Below are 22,375 nucleotides of genomic sequence, written 5' to 3'. Positions count from 1 at the left end.
TGTTTGGTCTCTACAGTTGTCAGAGACATTTCTTCTGCTGCTGGAAGTTGCTGCTTCCTGGTGTCTCCTTTTGTATAAAATGATTGTTCAGGTAGTGGATTACCATTATCTTATACAGAGTCTTTTTTAAAAAATCATTTTACTGGGGACTCATACAGCTCTTATCACAATCCATACATCCATCGATTGTGTCAAGCACATTTGTACATTTGCTGCCTTCGTCATTCTCAAAACATTTTCTTTCTACTTGAGCCCTTGGTATCAGCTCCTCATATTTTTCCCTACCTCCCTCATGAACCCTTGAAAATTTATAAAACATTATTGTCATGCCTTATACTGTCCAATGTCTCCCTTCACCCACTTTTCTGTTGTCTGTTCCCCTGGGAGAGGGTTATATGTAGATCCTTGTAATCGTTTTCCGCTTTCTCCCCACAACTCCCCCTTACCCTCCTGGTATTGATACTCTCATTGTTGGTCCTGAGGGTTTTATCTGTCCTGGATTCCCTCTGTTTCCAGCACTTATCTGTAGCAGTGTACATCCTCTGGTCTAGCCCGATTTGTAAGGTAGAATTGGGAGCATGATAGTGGGGGGATGGGGTGGGGGTGGGGGAAGCATTAAAGAACTAGTGACTAAGGAGAGAACTGTCTGCTTCTAAGAAGCGAGGACAATAACTCTGGCTGGTTAGGGGCACCCCAGTGGGGATAACCTAATGGTTGTGACAGGATTTAGAGAAAACCCCATGCCAAAGTGTTCGGCAGAGTAGCTGTCTTATACTACCCAAATCAAAATTTTGATCAGCATATGCAGGTTAAGAAAGTAGACTTATATTTTCCCCAAAGATTTTCATTCACAGCATTTAAAGGGTAACATTTGGGAATTTGAAAATACCAACTGTTGTTATTGGAGACCAATTCATTTTTTGAGTAAAACCTAATTTCTTGAACTTATTTGACAAATATTCATTGAACACCTCTACATATTCTATGGGCTGACCATAGAGTAGCGAAGAAACAAGATAGACCAACTCTGCCTTTCTTTACTGATAGTTTCTATTCTAATTGGGGAGGAAAACAAACAGATGTGTAAGTTGCTTAGTATGCGATCAGGTAACAATCCTGGGCTGAAGAGAGGAAGGTAGATAACAGTGCTGAATTCAAACAATTGCAGCTTCTTACAGTGTAGTTAGGGAGAGCATTGTGGAAAAGGAGAGACCCCAATAAAATACAAATCAGATTACAAAGGAGCCAGGCATGCGGGCCGTGAAGAGCTTTTTGAGCTAAGCTCCTGAGATAGGCATGTGTGTGCCTCATATTGCCAGGAGCAGCACAAGGCTACTGTCGCGGAGTGTAAGAGATGAGGTCAAGATGGAGCAGAGAGCGCTGGTCAGTGTAGGGCCGTAAGCCACTGCCAAGACATCAGCTTTGAGCCTCAGAGATAATTGAGGGTAGAAATGGGTAGGGCTTGGAGCTGAGAGGTGACACGTTTCCACATGGCTATTCTCCCTGCTATATTGAGAGTACAGTGTCGGAATGAATGGAGATGGAGGAGACTGTTTGGCAATCCAGAGAGCATCATTGAGGTTTGGACTAGAGTGATACCAGTAGAAATAGTGAATAAGAAGCCAACTTCTGTGTATATTTTGAAGGTGGAGCCAGTAGAGTTTTCTGTTAGTAAAAGATTTGTAAAACAGGCAATAAGGATAACCACTAGGACTTGGGGCCTGCACAGCTGGATGGTAGGGAGACTGCTGGTCCCGTAGCCCTGGGAGGGAAGATCGGAGCTTAGTGTTAGATACGTCAAATTTTAAATGCCTTTTTGGTAGTCAGTAGAAATGTTGGAAGGGCTAGTGCAGATATGAGTCTGCAGTTCACAAAATACGTCTAGTGTCAAAGTGGATCTTTGTGAATTCTCAACCTAGAAATGGTGTCTAAATCCCTGAAATGGGATGATGCTATTTAGGAATGTCTTGGTCTTCTTGGACTTACTTAACAGCTCCAAGGTAATGAAATGCATTAAATCTGCAGGATTATATACTCTAATTAGAGAAAGAATCCTTTTCATGGAGAATTTGTTCTTTTATCCCTAACACTTGAACGCTATCAGATAGGATGCTAGTAAACCTCTCCAAAGGTCTCTTTGGACTTGCGGGATGTGTGTCTAATGTACGCATGTTTCTGTAGGCTGTTCAGCTGCTGAAGCCAGGGGGCGTGCTGGTGTACAGCACGTGCACCATAACGCTGGCAGAAAACGAGGAGCAAGTTGCCTGGGCCCTCAGATCCTTTCCCTGCCTTCAGCTGCAGCCCCAGGTAAGAAGACAGTTGTGAATTACCTACCTCATAGCCACCTGAGTAACCTCGGACCGCAGACATATCCATGATCCTGTAAGGCAGAGTGGACGCCACCGCTTCCCATGTGCAGCCCGTGTCTCATGTCTCTTACATAAAAAGCAACTGCAGTGACAGGCGTATGATGGTACCATGCTTAAATAACCCATAACACCTTTGTCTTGATCGTTTGAATCGACAGCTAATCCATGTACAGTGTTGTACTCTCTAAAAATGGACCGTATGATCGTTACACTTCCACTCATAGGCAGCAACATCCAGTCTCATCAGTAGCATAGCTCTTGAATATGATTTATCTATGTAGCTTTCTTTCAAAATCATAGTTCTCCAATGCAGCAAAACCAGTGCTAGTAATGGGAGCAGCAAGAGGCGAAGGAGAGTAGTGATTTGGAAGTGTGACAGAGTGGTACTGAACTACAAGGCGGAAAGTCACTCAATGCTACTGCTTGCAATTTAGACTTTTCACACACAGCCAGCATCGGGATCCTCACACACAGAACTGACCAGGCCATTAGAGCGGTGGTTCTCCACCTTCCTAATGCCTTGACCCTTTCATGCAGTTCCTCATGTTGTGGTGACCCCAACTATAAAATTATTTTTGTTGCTACTTGGTCATTTTGCTACTGTTATGAATCGGGCGACCCCTGTGAAAGCGTCATTGGACCCCCAGGTTGAGAACCACTGTGTTAAAAGACCGGCTCCATTGAAAGCTACAAGTCTAACAAAAATGCAAGCCGGTCCTCTATCACAGAGAAAGACATGTTTAACTGAGCAACAAAGTAACAAAGACAAAAGCAAATCCCAGCCAGCACATGGACTATCATCTGGGACAGCACAAACCTTGTTTAGGATGTTTAAGGAAAAGGATATGGTGTTTGGGCAGTATAGAAATCATGGCAACACATTTTAAAAATTTTTGTCTCTATTTAATCTGATTCATCACAGAAACTTCTGCATGGTAGTAAACAGAGTGTGGCATAAAGAAAGACGTCAAGCAAAATTTCGGAAACAAATACTACAAAAACGGGAATCATTAAGACTGTTCATAGGAGCGTTGTTGGTGTTAGGGATCTGGCTGCTCACTGCAAGGTCAGCAGTTCAAAACCACCAGTTTCTCCCAGGGAGAAAGCTGAGGCTTTCTACTCCCATTGAGTTACCGTCTCAGAACCCACAGGGCCGGTTCTACTGTCCTAGAGGGACACTTCTTGGCAGTGAGTTTTGAGAGACTGCTCACAGAGGATCCCCACTTTCTGACCAACACGGTCTTGTGATGGATCCACAGGTCTCTGTCTGCAAGCCACGGAAACTAGGTGGATTTTTGTTATATGTTTATTCCACTTGGAGCTATTGTTCATAATACTCAGAGCTTTGTTTTTTAAAGTTTTCTTTTCCCCTCCTCCCAGTCCGATATTTGTCTAATGTAGAGAATGTTGACCCTTTTTCCTTCCTGTCACATCAAAGCCCGAGCGAGCAGGCTTTGGTAACCGTGGGATATAAAAGGCCGGCCACAGGGGGAAAGCGCAGGAGATTGCTTTCTCACTATTTGTTTCTAGGATGTGTAATCTTTAAACAGATCGATGCTACTTAGTATTAAATTTTCAGTATGGTTTTTTTAAAATGACATTTAAGATTCTATATTTGGCCTCAGATGTTTGAGGTTAAGCTGAAATCTTAATCATGTTTGTATTAATTGTATTCAGATACATTGAACATCTAACATTAGTATTCTCTTGTACATAATTCTAGTTTATAGTTGGAATGTATAAATAAAAAGCAATCTGGAGATGGTAGTTAGTTAGACCCAGAGAATGAGGGTCTATAATATACGTGGGTGGAGGGAAGATGTCAGACTTGGAATTTTGTGTGTGTGTGTGTGTGTGTGTGTGTGTGTGTGCATGAGCATGAGAGCACTTCAAAATATTCATGGGAAATTTTTAATTGCTTTTAAATCTTGTTTTGCATTGAACTTTTTAAAGTCTCCTCATTTATATACACATATTACATACATATATGTGTTTCCTTCCATTCTTTCTCTCACTGTTGTATGCCTAAATGTAGAAAGTCTCTTTTTCCATAGGGATAATACAAGTGTGTTTTCTTACGTGTATGCCTGGACAAAATATCCCAACACATAAGCAAGTGTCTGCCATGGTGAATTAGCTGGAATCGGGGGCCCTCTGCAGGAAGGGTTTGTCTGCATCACTGGATTCCTTGTGAGTCTGTCTTCCCCTACACCAGTGGATGCAGCCATGACCGGTGTATTCCTTTCTAGCATTTATTGCTCTCAGACGTTTCAAAAAACTAAAAAGACAAGACATCCCATTTAGTTTGTATGGATGATTAAGGCATTTCAGTGGGAAGATGCCTACGGTACTTCTGTCAGGGTTTTGGAGACATCTGGTAGACATAACTGAACTTTACCTGTTGCTGTGCATCAGAGTACATTCTTCATTTAAGTCTTGAGGCTTGTCAGGTATGTGAGAGATGGGGAGACCAGCGTTAAGTACAGTTACTACTTGTGGAGACACAGCTGAATTTTGCCAGAGCCACAATTCGAATCCGTGGGTTTCTACGTACGAAGCTCAGGCCTTTTGTAGTGTCACTGGACGTGATAAGCAAATGTGACATAAGATGTCACGTAAGAGATACTCGTTCACTGAATGAACAAAGTGGAAGAATTACTGCCTGAAAAACTAGCGTGTGTACTCTACACACACACACACACACACACACACAGACACGATAGAATTTACTCGTTTTTTCCTATTTTTTGGTACAGGTTAGACATGGTCAGACACTTTCCAATTTCTCATTCACATTAAATTGTACGGAGGCTCACATGCTAATTCCAGGGACGCCGCTCCACACTTACCCTTTTTCTCTCCACAGAACCCGCAGATCGGGGGAGAAGGGATGATGGGTGCTGGCCTATCATTTGCACAATTGAAACAGCTGCAGCGATTCGATCCATCTGTTGTGCCGTTACAGGACACTGACATCCATTGTCTCGGAGACGCCAGAATAGAAGACGTCATCTGGTTGGCGAACAAGGACTGTATAGGTTTTTTTATTGCAAAATTTCTGAAATGCGAAAGCACATAGAAGAGTTCTCAGAAATTAAAATTCTCAACATTCGCTCTGGGGAGGGTGTGTGTGGTGTGTGTGTGTGTGTGTGTGTGTGTGTGTGTGTGTGTGTGTTTTTCAAACCATGGTGCGTTGTCAGCCAACTGACTGATGACTCCATTGCCGAGGAAGCAGGAAAGACTGGCAGCTGTTTCCAAAGGGATCAAGAGACCCAGAGGAAGCAGGGAAGGGGATGGTAGGTGGTGGTATTTTATGTCGTCAAAGTATCTTTTCCTTTACGGGTTTAGAGAAAAGGAGCTGCCTATAGCTGTCTAAAGCATACGTGAGTGAATCTCACAAGGGAATAAGTGGGCAATATTTACATTTATTATAAAAGAAGTGCTGTTCCTGACGACCGTGACAGGACTGGTTCCTTAAGAGTCCCAGGCATGACGTGTGTCATGTTCACTCTGTGCTAATCACCGGAATAACCACTCTTCTGCCTGTTCGCTGGCAAATTAAAGCTCCTTCAAATGAAGTCTGTATTCCTTTTTCATTATAGTCTTACTTCAATATGTTCTTTTTTTTTTAATGAAGTCAACCTAACATAAAGTGAGGATCTCCTTCACTTGCAGATTGAAAAAGTGTGGAAATGTTCTAAGTGGGGTACCTTTTCATAGCTCGTGCACCACTGATGATACAAAGCGAATCGACATTGGTAGGCAAGAGGGAAGTCAGCTCCAGGCAGCCGGGCACTGGCCTGGGACGCAGGTGGGCCTTGTGCTCTTGCGGAACATAAGCAACTTCACAGAACATCCCCCTCAGAAATGCCCACCGGGACCACGAGGCTGGATAGATCCAGAGACAGTGACCACTTCAAAATAAAATCTGAACTCGGGCAAAAACAATGTCATCCAAAGCACAGAAGTGTCCAGTGTGGACACCTGCCATTTCATTGATTACAGACCTAACCTGGCTTCATTCAACCCATGGTTTAGATAAGATTTGTAAACACATCAGGCCAGGAATTCACCTCTTTTGTGACATCACCTTCTCTAAAGCAAAACCTTCAGTTCCTGACACTAAATCACATAAGATAACCCAGTTCTAGAAGGCCTGTCTTCACCAAGAGACCCCTGACTTTGTTCAGTTCTCACTAGGACCAATGCTTATGGAAGCTAGTAAATATCCTTAACCAGAGAATTATTAGGAAAATTCTGAAAGAAAATAGTAATTACAGTAGCTTTTCTGTCGGTCTAATTGTTTCTCATTTAAGTATCAACCAGTTGCAACAGGATTCTGGATCTGCATCTTGGCAATATCTGAATCTGTCACATGCCCACATGACCTTCACTGAATGATGAGAGCGCAGGGCAGAAACTCACTCCTTATGCTATTGAATTGGAGTGGGATATAGAAGAACAGTAGTGAATTCAGCTAACTATTTGTCTGACTAATTGACTGCTAACCACAAGGTCTGCAGTTCTAAGCCACTGGCTGCTCCGAATGTGAAAGATGAGGCTTACTGTTCCCATAAAGCTTTACAGTCTTGGAAATTCTAGGGAGCAGTTCTCCGTGTCCTATAGGGGTGCCATGAGTCACAGTAGACTCTATGGTGGTGGGCTTGGATTTTATATCGTTCCAAGCAATAGCTTAAAGGCTGGCCGGGGTGTAAAATACATCAAACGGCTTTGCTTAGCTTTTATTCAGAATGCCCAAATTGCCCAGGACATGAACACAGGGAAGGGAAACGGTTGCCTAAGGGTTCTGTTTTCCCCCCCACATAGTTTCCCTTTAGAGATTTCTCATAATTACTTATTGAATCTATAAAGATCGGAAGGGCTCTTGAATCAGGAACTTTAGATGGCCTCTTTGAAGAAGCATTTATGAACACCTTTCTCCAAGGATGGTTTAGGTCCATCCTTCTAGTTCCCTCAGCGCCCAAATCTCTCCTATCCCTTCTCCCCATCCTTGAAGTGTACTTTCTAGGCCCTTGCCTGTCCACCCACCTGGGAGACCACCTGTCTTTTCTCATCACTGCTTTCTAGTTGGTAAGACAACACTGAAGGAGTGAAAAATATATCTCAAGTGCTTTAAGATTACAATGTGTGACTTGACTTATCCAGTAAGTATCGGCTGACTGAAGAGAACCACTGTTCCCCTGTGACACTTCTGTTCGAAAAATCTGACACACATTCTCCAATCTTCAATACATTCTAAGAAAAACACACAATTCAGTCTTGGACCCTCTGCAGAACCTTATGTGCTGGTAAGCTGAGATAAAAATGATACGGAAACCAGCCTTACAGCGAACTTATGCTGGTGCACATTTCTGTTAATACCAGCAAGTGAGTGTCTAGATATGAACCACGACAGCAAGTATCTAGATATGAACCACGACAGCAAGTGTCTAGATATGAACCACGACAGCAAGTGTCTAGATATGAACCATGACAGCAAGTGTCTAGCTATGAACCACGACAGCAAGTGTCTAGATATGAACCACGACAGCAAGTGTCTAGATATGAACCACGACAGCAAGTATCTAGATATGAACCATGACAGCAAGTGTCTAGATATGAACCACGACAGCAAGTGTCTAGATATGAACCACGACAGCAAGTATCTAGATATGAACCATGACAGCAAGTGTCTAGATATCAACCACGACAGCAAGTATCTAGATATGAACCATGACAGCAAGTGTCTAGATATGAACCACGACAGCAAGTGTCTAGATATGAACCACGACAGCAAGTATCTAGATATCAACCACGACAGCAAGTATCTAGATATCAACCATGACAGCAAGTGTCTAGATATGAACCACGACAGCAAGTATCTAGATATGAACCACGACAGCAAGTATCTAGATATGAACCACGACAGCAAGTATCTAGATATGAACCACGACAGCAAGTGTCTAGATATCAACCATGACAGCAAGTGTTTAGATGTTTAGATATGAACCACGACAGCAAGCGTGCGGCACTTGCATGTGGAAGACAGAAAGGACAAATAAAAGGCTGTTTGTTGTTTATTGTTCCTCTTTAGACTACTTTCAATGGCTTTCTTTAAAAAAGATAAATAACGCAAATTAATCAATAAAATACTTACTGAAGGGATTCAAGCAATTAAAGAGAAACAAGAAAAGGGGAACTTTCAGAGAGTTAAGAGATGCTTTGTGTTAACATAGATATTTCTGTGAAACAGAAAAATCACTTAAATTCAAGTGAATGCATTTTACTACCAAACCCCATCTGGCATTTTAATTAGCAAAGTACAGTGCAAATAGTTAAAATTTAGCAGAAGTGAAACTACTGACCCATTGCTGTCTGATTACCTTGTCTTTAACCATGTGACTCAAAGTTTTACTCAGCTGAGAGCATCTAAGACTAGCAGTGTTGCCTAATTGAGCCAAGAGCCAAGGAACTCAACTTGCTATCAAGGTGGCCTTCCCGTAAAACTCAAAGAATACAACTCCAAAGTCAGGACCGGCTGTGCCGGCCGAATGAAGGTGGGAGAAAGCTGACCTCTGCTATCATTGCCATCCTGGAAAACCTTTTACGTACCCTGAGTTACCAGCTCTTTATTTTTAAGTTTAAAAAACACATACATAAAGGGAAAATTACTTTTAAAAAAATCAAGTGATTGGTATTCGCCTTAAGGACAACGCTCCATCAGTGAAACGTGTTGATTATTTCACATTCTCCACGTTAACAGAAACCTGCCTCCAACGGCAATCGATACTACTACCAAGAGGCACTGCAAAAGCAGGCCCTTTGTTTGTTTCATATCCGCACTGTCAGAAGCAGGCTCAATGAACAACTCGGTGCCGCCGACGGTGACCAGCAGGACCGCAGAGAGGCTGTGTGAGGGGGTGGCCCTGTCTCGAAGCACAGTATGGCTGAGATGCCCTCCTCTTGGCCACACCCTGGGGGCCACAGTGACTTCGGGGAGCAGCAGAAAAGGAGAACAGGAACAGAGGAATGAGGACAAACCCCAAAATCAGAACCATGGAACTAGTAAGTACATTTCCAGCGTTTTCTACGTTGAGTATAAAAGTCATGATTTCACAATCGAGTCGATCACGATTAAGCTTTGCTATGTGGAAAAGGCTATGGTGTTACATTTCCTGGAAGTCAGTAAATACCCCACTGTCCTTGGAATTAATTCCTCATCGACATGTTTAGTACACTGTTTACTCCTATGGGTGCAATACAGTTTTCACATGGAGGTGCTTTTATGTCAAATCCTGCGATGTAACTTTTTGAGGATGACTCTAGGACCAAAGGGTCTATAAGGTGGGATGGGACTCTTAAGAATCCAGGCACACACACAAAGGATGGAGTCCACATAGCTCTTTGAATTAATGACGGCAGCAAGGTAAATACCTGGGCTAGTAACAGCAGCATCTTACTGTACTGGAAATTCTGGAAATCAGAATTTCATAAAAGCCAATTTAATGGGTATATGGTTTCCCAGTTACGTGAGAACGTTGTTGCAAAAACGAACATATGTTCCATAAAAATTCATGTAAATAATAGTTAATGAGCAAATGACTATGAGGGCAGTATTCATATATTAGCTGAGGAAACACTTATATGCTCAAATCATTAAGCCCAAACAAAAGAGAACAAAAAACTCTGAGCTGCTTTGGGGGTTCAGGGAATGGGTTAAAATGGACAAACAGTTTTGCTTTTTAAAAGGCTCAAAAATGTTTGGGGTTAAAATGGAAAAACACTTATTTTAACAGGCTCAAAAATGTTTGTCAAAGCTCTGACTAACCAAGGAAGCAAAACAAACAATAGATTCGTCGCGATTAGTTTGCTAAATAAGTTCATGTACAGATCTGAAGTTGGGCACTCTAGTACGCATTTTCCCAGACCAAATGTCAAGTACTTGGTACTTGCATACCTGACACCGTTTTCCCTGTCCAGTTATCACTGGACAACATGCACAGTTAAAGACGTCGAGAACGGTTAGCCTTCTTAAGATGACTGCTAACATTCTGAGGCTCTTACAGCAGCATAACTGGGGCATTGGAAATAGTATTTTTTTAGTTCCCCTTCAGAATAGGTATGTGATATAGGTATATATATATTCAAGGACTGTTCTTCCCAGTCAGTCGTGGCCACTGTAGCAACAGGGGAACCTGCCTGAATTTGTAAAATATGGGTATACTGAAAGGATGACAGTCATGAGAGAAATGGCAGGCCAATGTCCTGTAAGAAACTTAACCTCCCTCGTAAAAACACAGGCAGTGCAAGGGCTGCGTAGCAGCCAGGTGTCTTGCCCGAGAGGCCCAACCACGGTACCCAGCTCGAGCACGCCAGCTGACTCTGTTGTTCTGAATGTATGTCGCGCTCCACGCTCCAGCCAGTAAGACAGTCTCCTGAATTGGCTCCTGAAAGGGCTCACCTCCCACCTCCTCTTTTGAATCTCCCATTCCAGGGTTTCAACCTGTACTTTTCCCTGTTTCCGTTGTCATCTGGTACACCCACGTCTTACTGATTGTGCTGTGTGAACCGTGACTGGACTGGCTCGAAACCCTGAAATAGTCTTAATCTTGTGTTTATGTCAAGTCACTTCGTCTTGCCCCGAGGACAACGGGAGAGCAGAAGCACCTCTGGAATTGACAGACCATGAGATACACATTGGAGCGGGTGGGGCTGGGGGCCAGGAAGAGGCGATGGGTACCTGGGAAATAAACAACAGCAACAGTAGACAAGGTTTGAAAATAAAGTGGGAGAAGTTATAAAAATTTATTTTCCCACGAAATAAATTCCACAAGCTATGTAAACTTTTCTTCCTAAAACGGGTACTCTAACAAACAGAGATTGTACATTTCCAGTGAAACACTCACAGTAAAGGTGCCGCTATTTCCACTCTCGAGAGCGAAAACAAGGCGCCAGCAGATGAATGCTTTCTAGTGACCTTTGGCAGCAAACTTGCTCACCGTCCCTGACTGCTCAACGGATCATTAAAGCCACATGTAGGACAATTAAACAACAAGCCAGCAGGACAGACCGGAAGCATCAGTCTCTTCCTGTTCTCAGCATTCAGATTCTCAGCACTCACCCAGACAGACACAGGCGTGCGTGCGCACAGAGAACGCTGGCTCAGAAACTCCAGTGCCGTGACTATAACAGACACTTGCTACTCAGAATGTGTTTGTCACAATCCGTGTGAACTCTATGGGTTAGAATAATGGCTGGAGTTTGGTTATATTTACCATAATTCATGGTCATAAGGATGAATTTACAAGGATGGCAGAACATTCAGAAATCAAACCTTTTCAAGTCAAGCAATCACACATATTTACAAGATGTACAGACTTCCTACTACAATGAGAAAAAGTGCCTAGACAGTGGTATTACAAATTTCCTGAATGTGGACACTTCTAGTCCTTGTAATTCATAAAGCAAATCTGCTGACTTGGCATGAAGACTCTAAAATAGTGTGATCAAACTGATATATATATATAATATATTATATATAATTATAATAAGAAGGTGTTTGCAGAAATACCATTTACAAACTGTCTATACAGTACACAGTACTAGTACATAGAAAATAGATTCTAACTTTATGATCCCCTTTGTGTAAGGCAAGACTGAATCTGTCCCCAAATTTAGTCAGCCAGAGGTACAAGCCAGAAACAGTGGTCCATGAATGAATGGATATGCAAATCAGGGGCCTACATATTTAAATTCCGGAGCAATGACTTCCACTTAGGACCTGTGTGGGTTCAGGCTTGCTGGGCACATCAACTACACTTTGGAACACACCGCTGCCGCCCAGATGGCAACCGATTTTGTTCAAGAGGCCACTACCCCCCCAAAAAAACCATATTTTCAAAAGTCCACCTACAACTGCAAGGACTGCAGTTGTGCCAGGTTAAGACACAGAGCCCTTTCAAAAGAAGGGGGTGGGGTGGGGGCATATTAATACTCTATTCCATGCTATTGCTCTTTAAGCAACAGCAACAAAAAATATACAATACAGATCACGTGTGATTGCAATGTGGGCCCCCAAAGATTTTGTTTCCAGGGGTGGAGTGTGTGTTGTTAGACAAGCCTTCCTCAATAAGCAAAACCAAACCACACAGAAGGGCGAAAGTCACTGGCGGATGTAAACCTCCCTGCTCCACTCCCCAGCCTCATTCCTCTTTTTGGATATGACTTCTCCGTCCTTGTCACAGTCTCGGTCCTTTGATTTGTGGCGGCTTCTTTGTTTGTTGCCCTCGTGGTGGTCCTGCTCACGGTCCGTGTCTCTGGCTCGGTGCCGGTACTCCCTGTGTCTGTGGTCACTGCTCCCGTGAGGCTCGTCCCGATGGTTATGCTCCCGGTGTGGGGCATAGTGGTCCGCGTGTTCGTGGGGATAATCTTCCTTCGGCTCCACGTAGGCAGAGTCCCGACTCTCCTGGGTTTCCGAGTCAAACGTCTCTTGCCTGGAGAGGCCTCGACTGGTCCCACTGCGATGATTGTGGTGTTGGGCCAACGAGGATGAGCGATGCTGCGATCTCTTGACTGGTTCCAGGCAGGGTTCTTCTTCAGCTTGGGAAGCGGAACGGGCAGGCGCAGACCTCGGGTCACCTTGAGAACCCTAGCAGGGAAGGGACAGGGCAAAGGTGTCAACCAAAACCAAAGCCATTTCACGGTGACTCTACAAAGCCCCTTGCCATCAAGTTATTTGATGAGGAGTCACGGGGGACGAAGAGCCCCCATCTATTATTCCTCTGAGCTGAAATGTCATCTAGCGCAGCTACTTGCTGCCCAGGGGCATGTGTGAAGTGTATGCCCCATTACATGGGGTGGGATATGAACTTGTAACTGCTGAGAAGGGAACACAGAGTGACCGTGATGCTGCTGTCTTTACTGCCGCCATTGTTCAATTCGTGGAGGGAGGGTCTTCTTTCATACGCTCTCTGGTGCAGGTGCCACGTGGGGCCCTGAGGACCTCCTACCGGCCTTCCCTCCGCTTGAGGACACGGGGCCACTTACAACCAGTAAGCCTTTGGCTGAAGATAGGGATTCGGGAGTGGCTGGGTGAAATCAAAGGATAACGATGATACAAATACTCAATATTTAAATGACACAACAGCCCCTTGAGATCAATGCCAGTATGATTCCCGAGGCAGCTGAGCAGGTAGGACGGTGCTCAGAGGTGGTTTGGCACCTAGGCATTTGGGTCCTGGCGTCTCCGCTGTTGCCTGTGTCTTCGCTGCTACAGCCCTATGCCTGTCTTACAAAGCACTGCGTGAGTTGTGAAGTCTGTGTACGTTCAGTGTATTCTGTTGCTAGCACTCCCTCCAAGCATACAATGTATGCTTATGTTGGGGGAATGGCTTGAAAATTCAAAAACAAAACAAAAGAGTACTGTGTTTCAGGTGAAAGTGGACCGTGGGAATTAGCCCCCCGAGACAGTTCCAGTTTGTGGATCAGCTGTTCGACGTCCCTGGCTACACTCCTCCCCTTGTGTCAACACTCTAGTTCAGCCCCGAGGTACCTGTTTCCTCTGATTTGGATCACCTGCCCTTTGTGCCATGCCACCTTTGTTTCAGGGCAAATGGTGTCCCGTATGAATGGCTTGGTGTCCTAAGTGGGGCTGAGCTACCAGGCTGGAACTGGCAGAGTGGAGCGAACGAGGAGCCGCGAAGCCTCACCTCTGGGCTCCGGTCCCAGTGGTATCACTGCTGGCAGCCTGAGAAAATGACCCTCCTTTCCGCTTACCTGTGAGTTAGAGGCGAGGGTGGGGCTGACAGGCAAGGCGGAGGTGGCTAATGTCCGGCTCAGGAGAGGGTTGGGGAGGCTGCAGCTGGGCGGGTGGGTGGCTTTCCAGTAGGCCTCCAGATAGTCGGCAAGGTGCTCGCAGGCATCTTCTAGCTGGTTCTCGTCCAAGATGACGTCAAACAACTCCTGCAGAGGCAACCATGGCAGACATCACACGGACATCATGGCAGCCCCGTTCTGCCGGAGTTTCTCCCTGGCTGCCCCAATCCCCCAAAGGTGGGAGGGAGGCAGAGAAGGAGGGATTCCGGAGACGTATTTGACCTGACAGGTGCTCCTCCCCCCTCCTCCTCCACTGGCTGACGTTCTCCCGGTGCAATGATCTCCTACGTGGCTGTGGGTGCTGAGGAGCCCCCTGGCTGCTCGTCACACAATCGGCGTTGGCACCCCCTCACCGCTCAGCGGGAAGACGCGGCTGTCTGCTTCCATACACACTTGTAGCCATCGAATACCAAAGCAGGTCCGTTCTATTCTGTCCCATACGGTCCCGATGGGTCAGAATCAACGTGATGGCAGTGAGCTTTGTGTCTAAGTGTGTGCCCATCTCAAGTCACCATGGAGACCACTCAGGATTGACCCAGTACAAACGACTATACAGGAAGCAGGCATAGCCATAGGAGGGGCTCTCAAAAGTCTCGTGGAAAAGCTCCACTCTCTGTCAATCCCACTTCCCATGAGCCTTTTGAAGCTCCGCTTGTAGCGAGACAGGTATATTACAGAAAGGCTTTCTGTCAACCATGACAAGAGTTGATATTATGGTGGAAAAGAAACGTAAAAAGAAAAGAAGTATAAAGGCAGAAGTTGAGAAAGAAGCCTCTTCTGGCCATAACCAATGGCTGATAAGCTGACTCCACCTCACACTGACGTCATTGATGTCAGAGTAGAAGAGGTTGCCGATGGCTGAATTTCTGGAAGCAGCTACCAGGCTTTTCCCAAGAGAAGCCTCAGGATGGACCAGAACTGTCAACCTTATGGTTAGCAGCCAAGCATGTTGACAATGCGGACCACCCTGGGATGCTATTCTAGACCAAACAACAACAACAAAAATCTAAAAAACACACTCTCTGGCATCAAGTCGATGGCATCGTGCCCTGTATGACAGATTAGAACAGCCCCGGTGCGTTTCCAAGACTAGAACTCTCTATGGGAGAACAAAGGCCTCGCCTTTCTCCCGAGGAGCAGCTGGCAGGTGGTATCGAACTGCCAATCTTGCAGATCACAGCAGAACTGTAACCACTACACCATCAGGGCTGTTCTGGACCTGGAAACAGGTAAGTGTGGAACTGAATGAACCAAGATTTACCGACTGTCATGGAGCCAATTCAGACTCATAGTGACCCTAGATGACAGAGCAGAACTCTTTCTGAAGGCTTCCAAGATCGTACATCTTCACAGGGAGCAGACGCTGTGGGAGTCTCATCTGTACCCCCGTGAATGGCTCGTTGATTTGTACTTCCATCCTTAACCTACTGTCCCACTCGACTCCTTGACGTACACGAAGGCATAAAAATGGGCGGAAGGGGTCGAAATCACTGATGACTCAGCCTGGTACAAACATCACGATCGTTCCTTCTAACCCAAACCCAAACTCACTGCCACTGGGTCAATTCCAACCCAGAGTTACCCTATAGGACAGGGTGAATTTCCCAAACTGTAACTCTTTACGCGAGCAGAAAGCCGCCGCTTTTTCCCTGCACAGTGGCTGGGTGTTTCAAGCTGCTTACCTTGTGGTTAACAACCCAATTCATTAAACCGATTCCTTCAATCACCCAAAAACTTTTTAAGTGTGTACCATCAATATTAACATATGATAAGCAATCCAAAATCTCTATGACTATGTAGGAATGTATAAAGAATTCAAAGTCTAGACATTTGGTTTTATACAGCTTCAAACCAGTAACTTAATTCAAAGTAGGTAATGCACACCCTAAGACTGGATGTGAACAATAAACCACATTCAAATAGATCCATCTCACAAATTTGTTAAACCACTTCACATAAGATATTCACTAAAATAATAACTAAATAAAATAATAACTAAAATAATAACCCCAAACCAAATAGTTGCCCCTGAGTCAACACTGATTCATGGTAACCCCTTGAGCTGGAGAGGAGCACTGCCTCCAGATGGTTTGCAAGGCTGACCTTGCGGAGCAGGCTGCCAGACCTTTCTTCTGAGCTGCCTCTTGTGGGTGTGAACTTTCAACCTCTCAGTTCATGTAGTCGAGTAGTGCTAGCTGTTTGCATATCAAGCCGGACTGCTCATGTGCTTGACACACATGTGATCATGGGGGCAGGTAGAACAGTTCGTGTTAGGGGGAGTTCATGATAACACTGTTAATTGGTCAGGATTTTTTTCGTGACAGATGTGTGAGGCACTGATGTGTGTGTGAGTGTGTGTGTGTGTGTGTGTGTGTGTGTGAGATATATATATAAACAAGTCCAGGCCTGATCTCTTCACCTGGATTAGAGTAATAGGCAGTGGTCACTTACTGGAGGACACTGAGCCAGTTTATCCGCCGCCACCATCTGGACATTGAGGTGCTTCGCTTGAGATTTCCCTCGAGATTTTATTAACCTTTGTAAAACCTGTGAAAGATAAGAGTTTTTAACAACGAGATCTGTACTCAGGAAAGCGCCAAGATCCGTGATCCTCTCCTTCCCTGGGTCCTTTGTACAAACAGCACAGACAGCTTCCAATTAACCGAGCGATCAGAGATGAGTGTACCTTCAAGATGAACATTAATCTCAGCTACAGGCTCTACCAAAGGAGCTGGCACGGGGCTTTTCCTCATGTCTTTTCTCAAAGTTTTGGTCACAAGACCCTTCTACACCTAGACAAAGTTACGATTTCCCATACATACTCAAGTATAAGCCAACCCAACTATCAGCCGAGGCACCTAATTTTACCACCCAAACTGCATTAAAAATGTGCTGGAAAACTTGGCTTATACTCAAGTATGTACAGTACATTACTAAAGTTTGATTACAGAGCAAAGACACCAACTCTACTTACCTTGGGAGAAGAAATCTTCACATATACTGTAATAGGGGCCAAGGAAGTTTTACTAAGTTGAGCTGGATGATTAATAGTGTCGGCATCAAGGACGACCAGTTGTAATGTTCTTGCAAGCTCAAAAATCCTTTCGATTTCACTCTGCACCTCGGCTGTAAGAGTTAAAATAGAGTTCAATTTCTCATCGGATGTTTAGCCCTAATTTAGATAAAGGGCATTGTACGCGATTTCCACAACCAGCGGATAAAGGTAGGTCAACCATTATGTGGATGCTTACAGACTAGAGAGTAGATCAAAGGTGCCCTTTGGAAAGAGCTATTTCTCGACAACGCCTTCAGCACCTGGGGAATTACTCTCTGCTATGAATTTTGTTTCTAGGATAGCTCCATAAAAGTCAACATTCGTGGCTCTCTACTGACTTATATTTGGTGCCATACAATTTTATGAGCTTTTCCCATTGAGATGTTAGATGATGTGAATGTCAGCGATCTTTCATTTATTCGTTTCTTGCCAACCGTGCCCAGCTTTCTTTTCCCTGTCTCTGCTGATCTGTGCGTCACACACTAGTCTGTTATTTAAAGATGACGAGGCTACATCTGCTAGGAATAAGTTAAAATCCAGCACGAGATGGGATTGTCCAGGGCCTCGTGCATCTGTGAATGCCGGGCAGTGAAGAACGGATGATGGCCTGGCGAAGGAAAGTGAAAGTAACGTGGGTGGTCCAAAGAACAAGTGCACCTGTCTTGGGGGAATGACAGTCAGAATCTTCCTCAGAGCCGAGGATGGTGAGACTTCATCGCGATCCTAGGCACAACAGAACAAAACACTGCATGGTCCTGTGCCATCCTCACAATTGTCCCTATGCCTGAGTCCACTGTTGTAGCCACAGTGTCAACCCATCGCCTTGAGGGCCTTCCTCTTTTCTCTGCCCCTCTACCTCACCCAGCATGATGTCCTGGACCAGACACTGGTCTCTCCTGACGTGTCCAGAGTATGCACCATGAAGTCCTGCTGTCCTTTCCTCAAAGGAGCACTCGGGCCAGACTTCTTCCAAGACAGATGGGTTTCTCAGCTGAGGAGCCCATAGTATATTCAATACTCTTTCCCAGCACCGCATCATTCCTTCTGACTTTCGTTCTCAATGTCCAACTTTCACATGCAAATGAGGCAGTGGACAGTAGCGTGGCTTGGGTCAGATGCACCTTAGTCCTCAAAGTAACACCCCTCCTTTCAGAAGGGTAGTGTGGACAGGATAAGGCATGCCAACAACATTTTCATAGGACAGCCTTGCTGACTCTTGTAAAAAGAGCAAGCACACATTGCAGAGATGAGAAACAGAAAAAAATCCATGGTACAACTTTCCTGGCCTTTTTTCACTACCGCTATTTTCAGGTTTCTTCAAACTTCTTCATACCGAGTCTATGTGATTGTCCTGGGTCCTTTGAGACAATTTATCAAGCTATCCCTTTGGAATGCCCCCCAAAATCTGTTGCTATAACCTTCTGACATCTCTGCTTTGAATTGAACTGAGCCAGCTAAACCCCTCAGAAGCCCCTCTTTTGGTTGGACTTTTGGTTTGTTTGTTTATAAAGGCACCCTAAGAAGAATTCCAAATAAAATAAATAAAACCAAACTCATTGTCATTGTGTTGACGCTTACTCCTAGCAGCCCTCTAGGACAGGGCAGAACTGCCCCTGTGCGTGCTGAGGCTGTCATCGCACATGGGAATGGAAAGCACCTTCTTTCTGCAACAGAGCAGCTGCTGGTTTCAAACTGCTGATCTTTCCATTATTTGCCCCAAGTGTACCCCCTACACCACCAGGGTCCCTGCTATCAGAACTTAGATGAGTATATTATTGAGAGAACTGATCTACAAGCATGCATTGATCAAAGAAATAGATTTAAACACACCTTGTTTAGAATAAACCTATGCCTGTGTGAACTGGAACCTCCATGGCAGGACTGTTCAACATAGGCTTGTATATTCATGACGTACATTCATGACGTATATTCATAACATATATTCTTAATGTATATTCATGACATATTCATGACATATATTCATGATGTATATTCATGACGTATATTCATAAAATAGATTCGTGACGTATATTCACGAGAGCTGTTAGGCTGTTATTTTCTTGATCTGTGCTTGTTAGATTTCCCTCATGCAATAGGCTGAGAAGCGTTTTCTGTTTCCAAGCATAGGTTTTGTGGAAATGGAATCTATTCTTTAAAAGTCTGATGTGTTTGTCAGTGTAAACAACTGGGCTTGGACAGGTCTTTTTTAGAAAGTTTTTAAACGAATAATTCATTTTTTAAAAAGCAAAAATCAGATCATTAAATTAACCTATTTCATCTTGAGTGACTGAGTCCTTAAGAGTTTCCAAGAGGGTGGAGAACTGATTACAAGGATCTACATATGACCTCCTTCCTGGGGGATAGACAACAGAAAAGTGGGGGAAGGGAGACGTCAGACAGTGTAAGATATGACAGAATAATAATTTATAAATTATCAAGGGTTCATGAGGGAGTGGAGGGAGGGTAAAATGAGCTTATACCAAGGGCTTAAGTAGAAAGCAAATGTTTTGAGAAAGATGGCAACAAACGTACATATGTGCTCAACACAATGGATAGATGTATGGACTGTGATAAGAGTTGTATGAGCCCCCAATAACATCATTTTTTTAAAAAAAGAGTTTCCAAGAAATCTCTCCATTTCATCGAAATTGTTCATTTTATCTGAGTAGATTTGCACTATTCGTATGTCCATGGAGTCTGTTATTTTACTCTTTTATTCATGACACTGGTCATTTGTGTTCATTTTCTCAGAACAGCTAGCTGAAAGTTTATCAAATTTGTTCATCTCTTCAGAGAATCCTCTTTGGATTTCCTTGGATTTTTTTTCCTCTACTAATTTTTTTGCTTTCAATTTTATTGATGTCCATTTTTCTTTCTTTACTTCTGACTGTTTTTAGTTTACTTTGTTCTTCTAGTTTCTTAAGACATGATTATCGACATCAGACATTTCTTCTTTTCACTTGATCTGTTTTTCTATAAAGGTAGGATTTTTTTCCCTCCCCAATGGCTTTAAAATTTTTTTTCTCTCCCAAAAAGACTATAAAAAAAGTTCCAATCAAAAATAAATAAATAAATAAACCAGTTGATCCTAAAAAAAATGGTCAAAGTGTATTACATATTGGTTGAATTAATTAATAGAAAAAATTTTCCCCTAGTAATCTCTTTTCCTTGTCTCCATTTCAGTAGGCATCCTGGGTGTACAAATGGACAGGTGCTTATCACAAGCTGAGAGGTTGGTAGCTGGCACATCCTAGAGAGGCCCCCAAAGCAGAGCATGGCCCTGACAATGGAGCAGTGCTCCTCTGCCACACACAGGACCATCCGGTGTCACAACCAACTGGCTAACACTGAGGAACGGCCACACATTCCTAGGGGTTTGATTGCCAAGTGGCCAGGCAAGGAATTCCGTGGGCTTATTATATTTGAGGATCACACAGCTTCTTGAATCTGTGGGGTTTTATCTCTTGCCCACACTTGCCATGTTTTCAGCTATGATTTTTTTTCAAATAAATGATTGGTCCCCACTCTTTGTCTAGCTCTCTGGTACTTCAACGGCACACATGGATGAACGTTGTGGTATTGCTAGTCCCATATATGCCTGAGGTCCTCTCTTGGTATTTTTCCTCACGCGGCTTTTGCTACCAGTTGTTTAAATTGAATTGTTTCCATTGTTCTATCTTTAACGTTGTGTTCCTGTCCTTCTGTTGTCGCCACTCTGCTGCTCAGTGCATCAACCACTGGCACTAGTTTTTCATGAAAACTTTCAGTTTTTATTTTTTAAAATCATTTTATTGGGGCTCGTACAACTCTTATCACAATCCATCCATCCATCCATCTATGTGTCAAGCAAATTTGTACATTTGTTGTCATCATCATTCTCAAAACATTTGGTTTCTACTTGAGCCCTTGGTGATCAGCTCATTTTTCCTCTTCCCTCCCCACTCCCCCCCTCCATGAGCCCTTGATAATTTATAAACTATTATCTTGTCATATGTTACACTGTCCAACATCTCCCATCACCCAATTTTCTGTTGTCCATCCCCCCAGGGAGGAGGTTATATGTAGATCCTTATAATCAGTTCCTCCTTTCTACCCCACCTTCCCTCCAGCCTTCCGGTATTGCCATTCTCACCACTGGTCCTGAAGGGATCATCTGTTCTGGATTCCATGTGTTTCCAGTTCCTATCTGTACTAGTGTACATCTTCTGGTCTAGCCAGATTTGTAAGGTAGAATTGGGATCATGATAATGGGGGGAGGAAGCATTTAAGAGCTAGAGGAAAGTTGTACGTTTCATCTTTGCTACCCTACATCCTGATTGGCTCCTCTCCTCCCTGTGACCCTTCTGTAAAGGGGTATCCAGTTGCCTACAGATGGGCTTTGGGTCTGCACTCTGCACTCACCCTCATTTACAATTTTATGATTTTTTGTTCTTTGATGCCTGAAATCAAAACCTCGTAGTCACACAGGCTGGTGTCCTTCTTCCATGTGGGCTTCGTTGCTTCTGAGATAGATGGCTACTTGTTTATTTTCAAGTCTTTAAGACCATAGATGCTATATCTTTTGACAGCTGGGCACCATCAGCTTTTTTCACCACATTTGTTTATGCACCCATTTGTCTTCAGTGATCATATCAGGGAGGTGAGCACACAATGATATTTTTGTTTTTTGATGCCTGATACCTGGTCCCCCAAACTTTCAGTTTTAAGATATGCTTCTTCCTTCTTTCTTCTTCGCATTTCCTCTGACTTTCCCTGAATTACTTGCTGTGGGGAACCCATGTGTGTCAGAGTAGGGAGGGTTTTGTATGGTTGAATTGTCCAAAGTAAACCAACAGGCAAAAAGTTGCAAAGCACCCTTGGCTGGACTCCAGTCTCTAGTCTCTCGGTGAGCAGCCGCGTCCACCAGGTGCGCCACCTGGAGGTTCCTTCTCTTTATGACCCACATACACGGGATCACTCGGACTCATCATTTTTAATAGCCTTAAATTAAGGACCTCATCAGCTAATTTCAACATCTGTGACATTTGGATTTTGACATTTGCTAACAAACTCCCCATATGTGAGTGGAGATTTTCCT

At 44.0% G+C, this 22,375-nt stretch overlaps 2 protein-coding genes across 3 annotated transcripts in view; one reads left to right on the top strand and one right to left on the bottom strand.

Annotated features, from left to right (window-relative positions):
- Positions 1-5,947, top strand: part of NSUN6 (NOP2/Sun RNA methyltransferase 6) — a 46,923-nt gene extending 40,976 nt beyond the window's left edge. For both annotated transcript variants that reach the window (XM_075552457.1, XM_075552458.1), the window contains exons 10-11: positions 2,182-2,307; positions 5,236-5,947. In XM_075552457.1, coding sequence (XP_075408572.1) covers positions 2,182-2,307; positions 5,236-5,448 — 339 coding nt within the window. In that variant the 3' untranslated portion in view covers positions 5,449-5,947. The remainder of the gene's footprint in view (positions 1-2,181; positions 2,308-5,235) is intronic.
- Positions 5,948-12,010: 6,063 nt separating this feature from the next.
- CACNB2 (calcium voltage-gated channel auxiliary subunit beta 2) overlaps positions 12,011-22,375 on the bottom strand; it is a 402,030-nt gene continuing 391,665 nt past the window's right edge. The window contains exons 13-16 of the mRNA XM_075553410.1: positions 17,218-17,369; positions 16,695-16,790; positions 14,145-14,330; positions 12,011-13,017 (exon numbers count right to left, since the gene is read on the bottom strand). Of these exons, the coding sequence (XP_075409525.1) occupies positions 12,532-13,017; positions 14,145-14,330; positions 16,695-16,790; positions 17,218-17,369 (920 nt within the window). The 3' untranslated portion in view covers positions 12,011-12,531. The remainder of the gene's footprint in view (positions 13,018-14,144; positions 14,331-16,694; positions 16,791-17,217; positions 17,370-22,375) is intronic.

This window comes from Tenrec ecaudatus, chromosome 6, assembly GCF_050624435.1.
Source record: "Tenrec ecaudatus isolate mTenEca1 chromosome 6, mTenEca1.hap1, whole genome shotgun sequence".
Lineage (NCBI taxonomy): Eukaryota > Metazoa > Chordata > Mammalia > Afrosoricida > Tenrecidae > Tenrec > Tenrec ecaudatus.
This window is presented reverse-complemented; position numbering and strand designations above follow the sequence as displayed.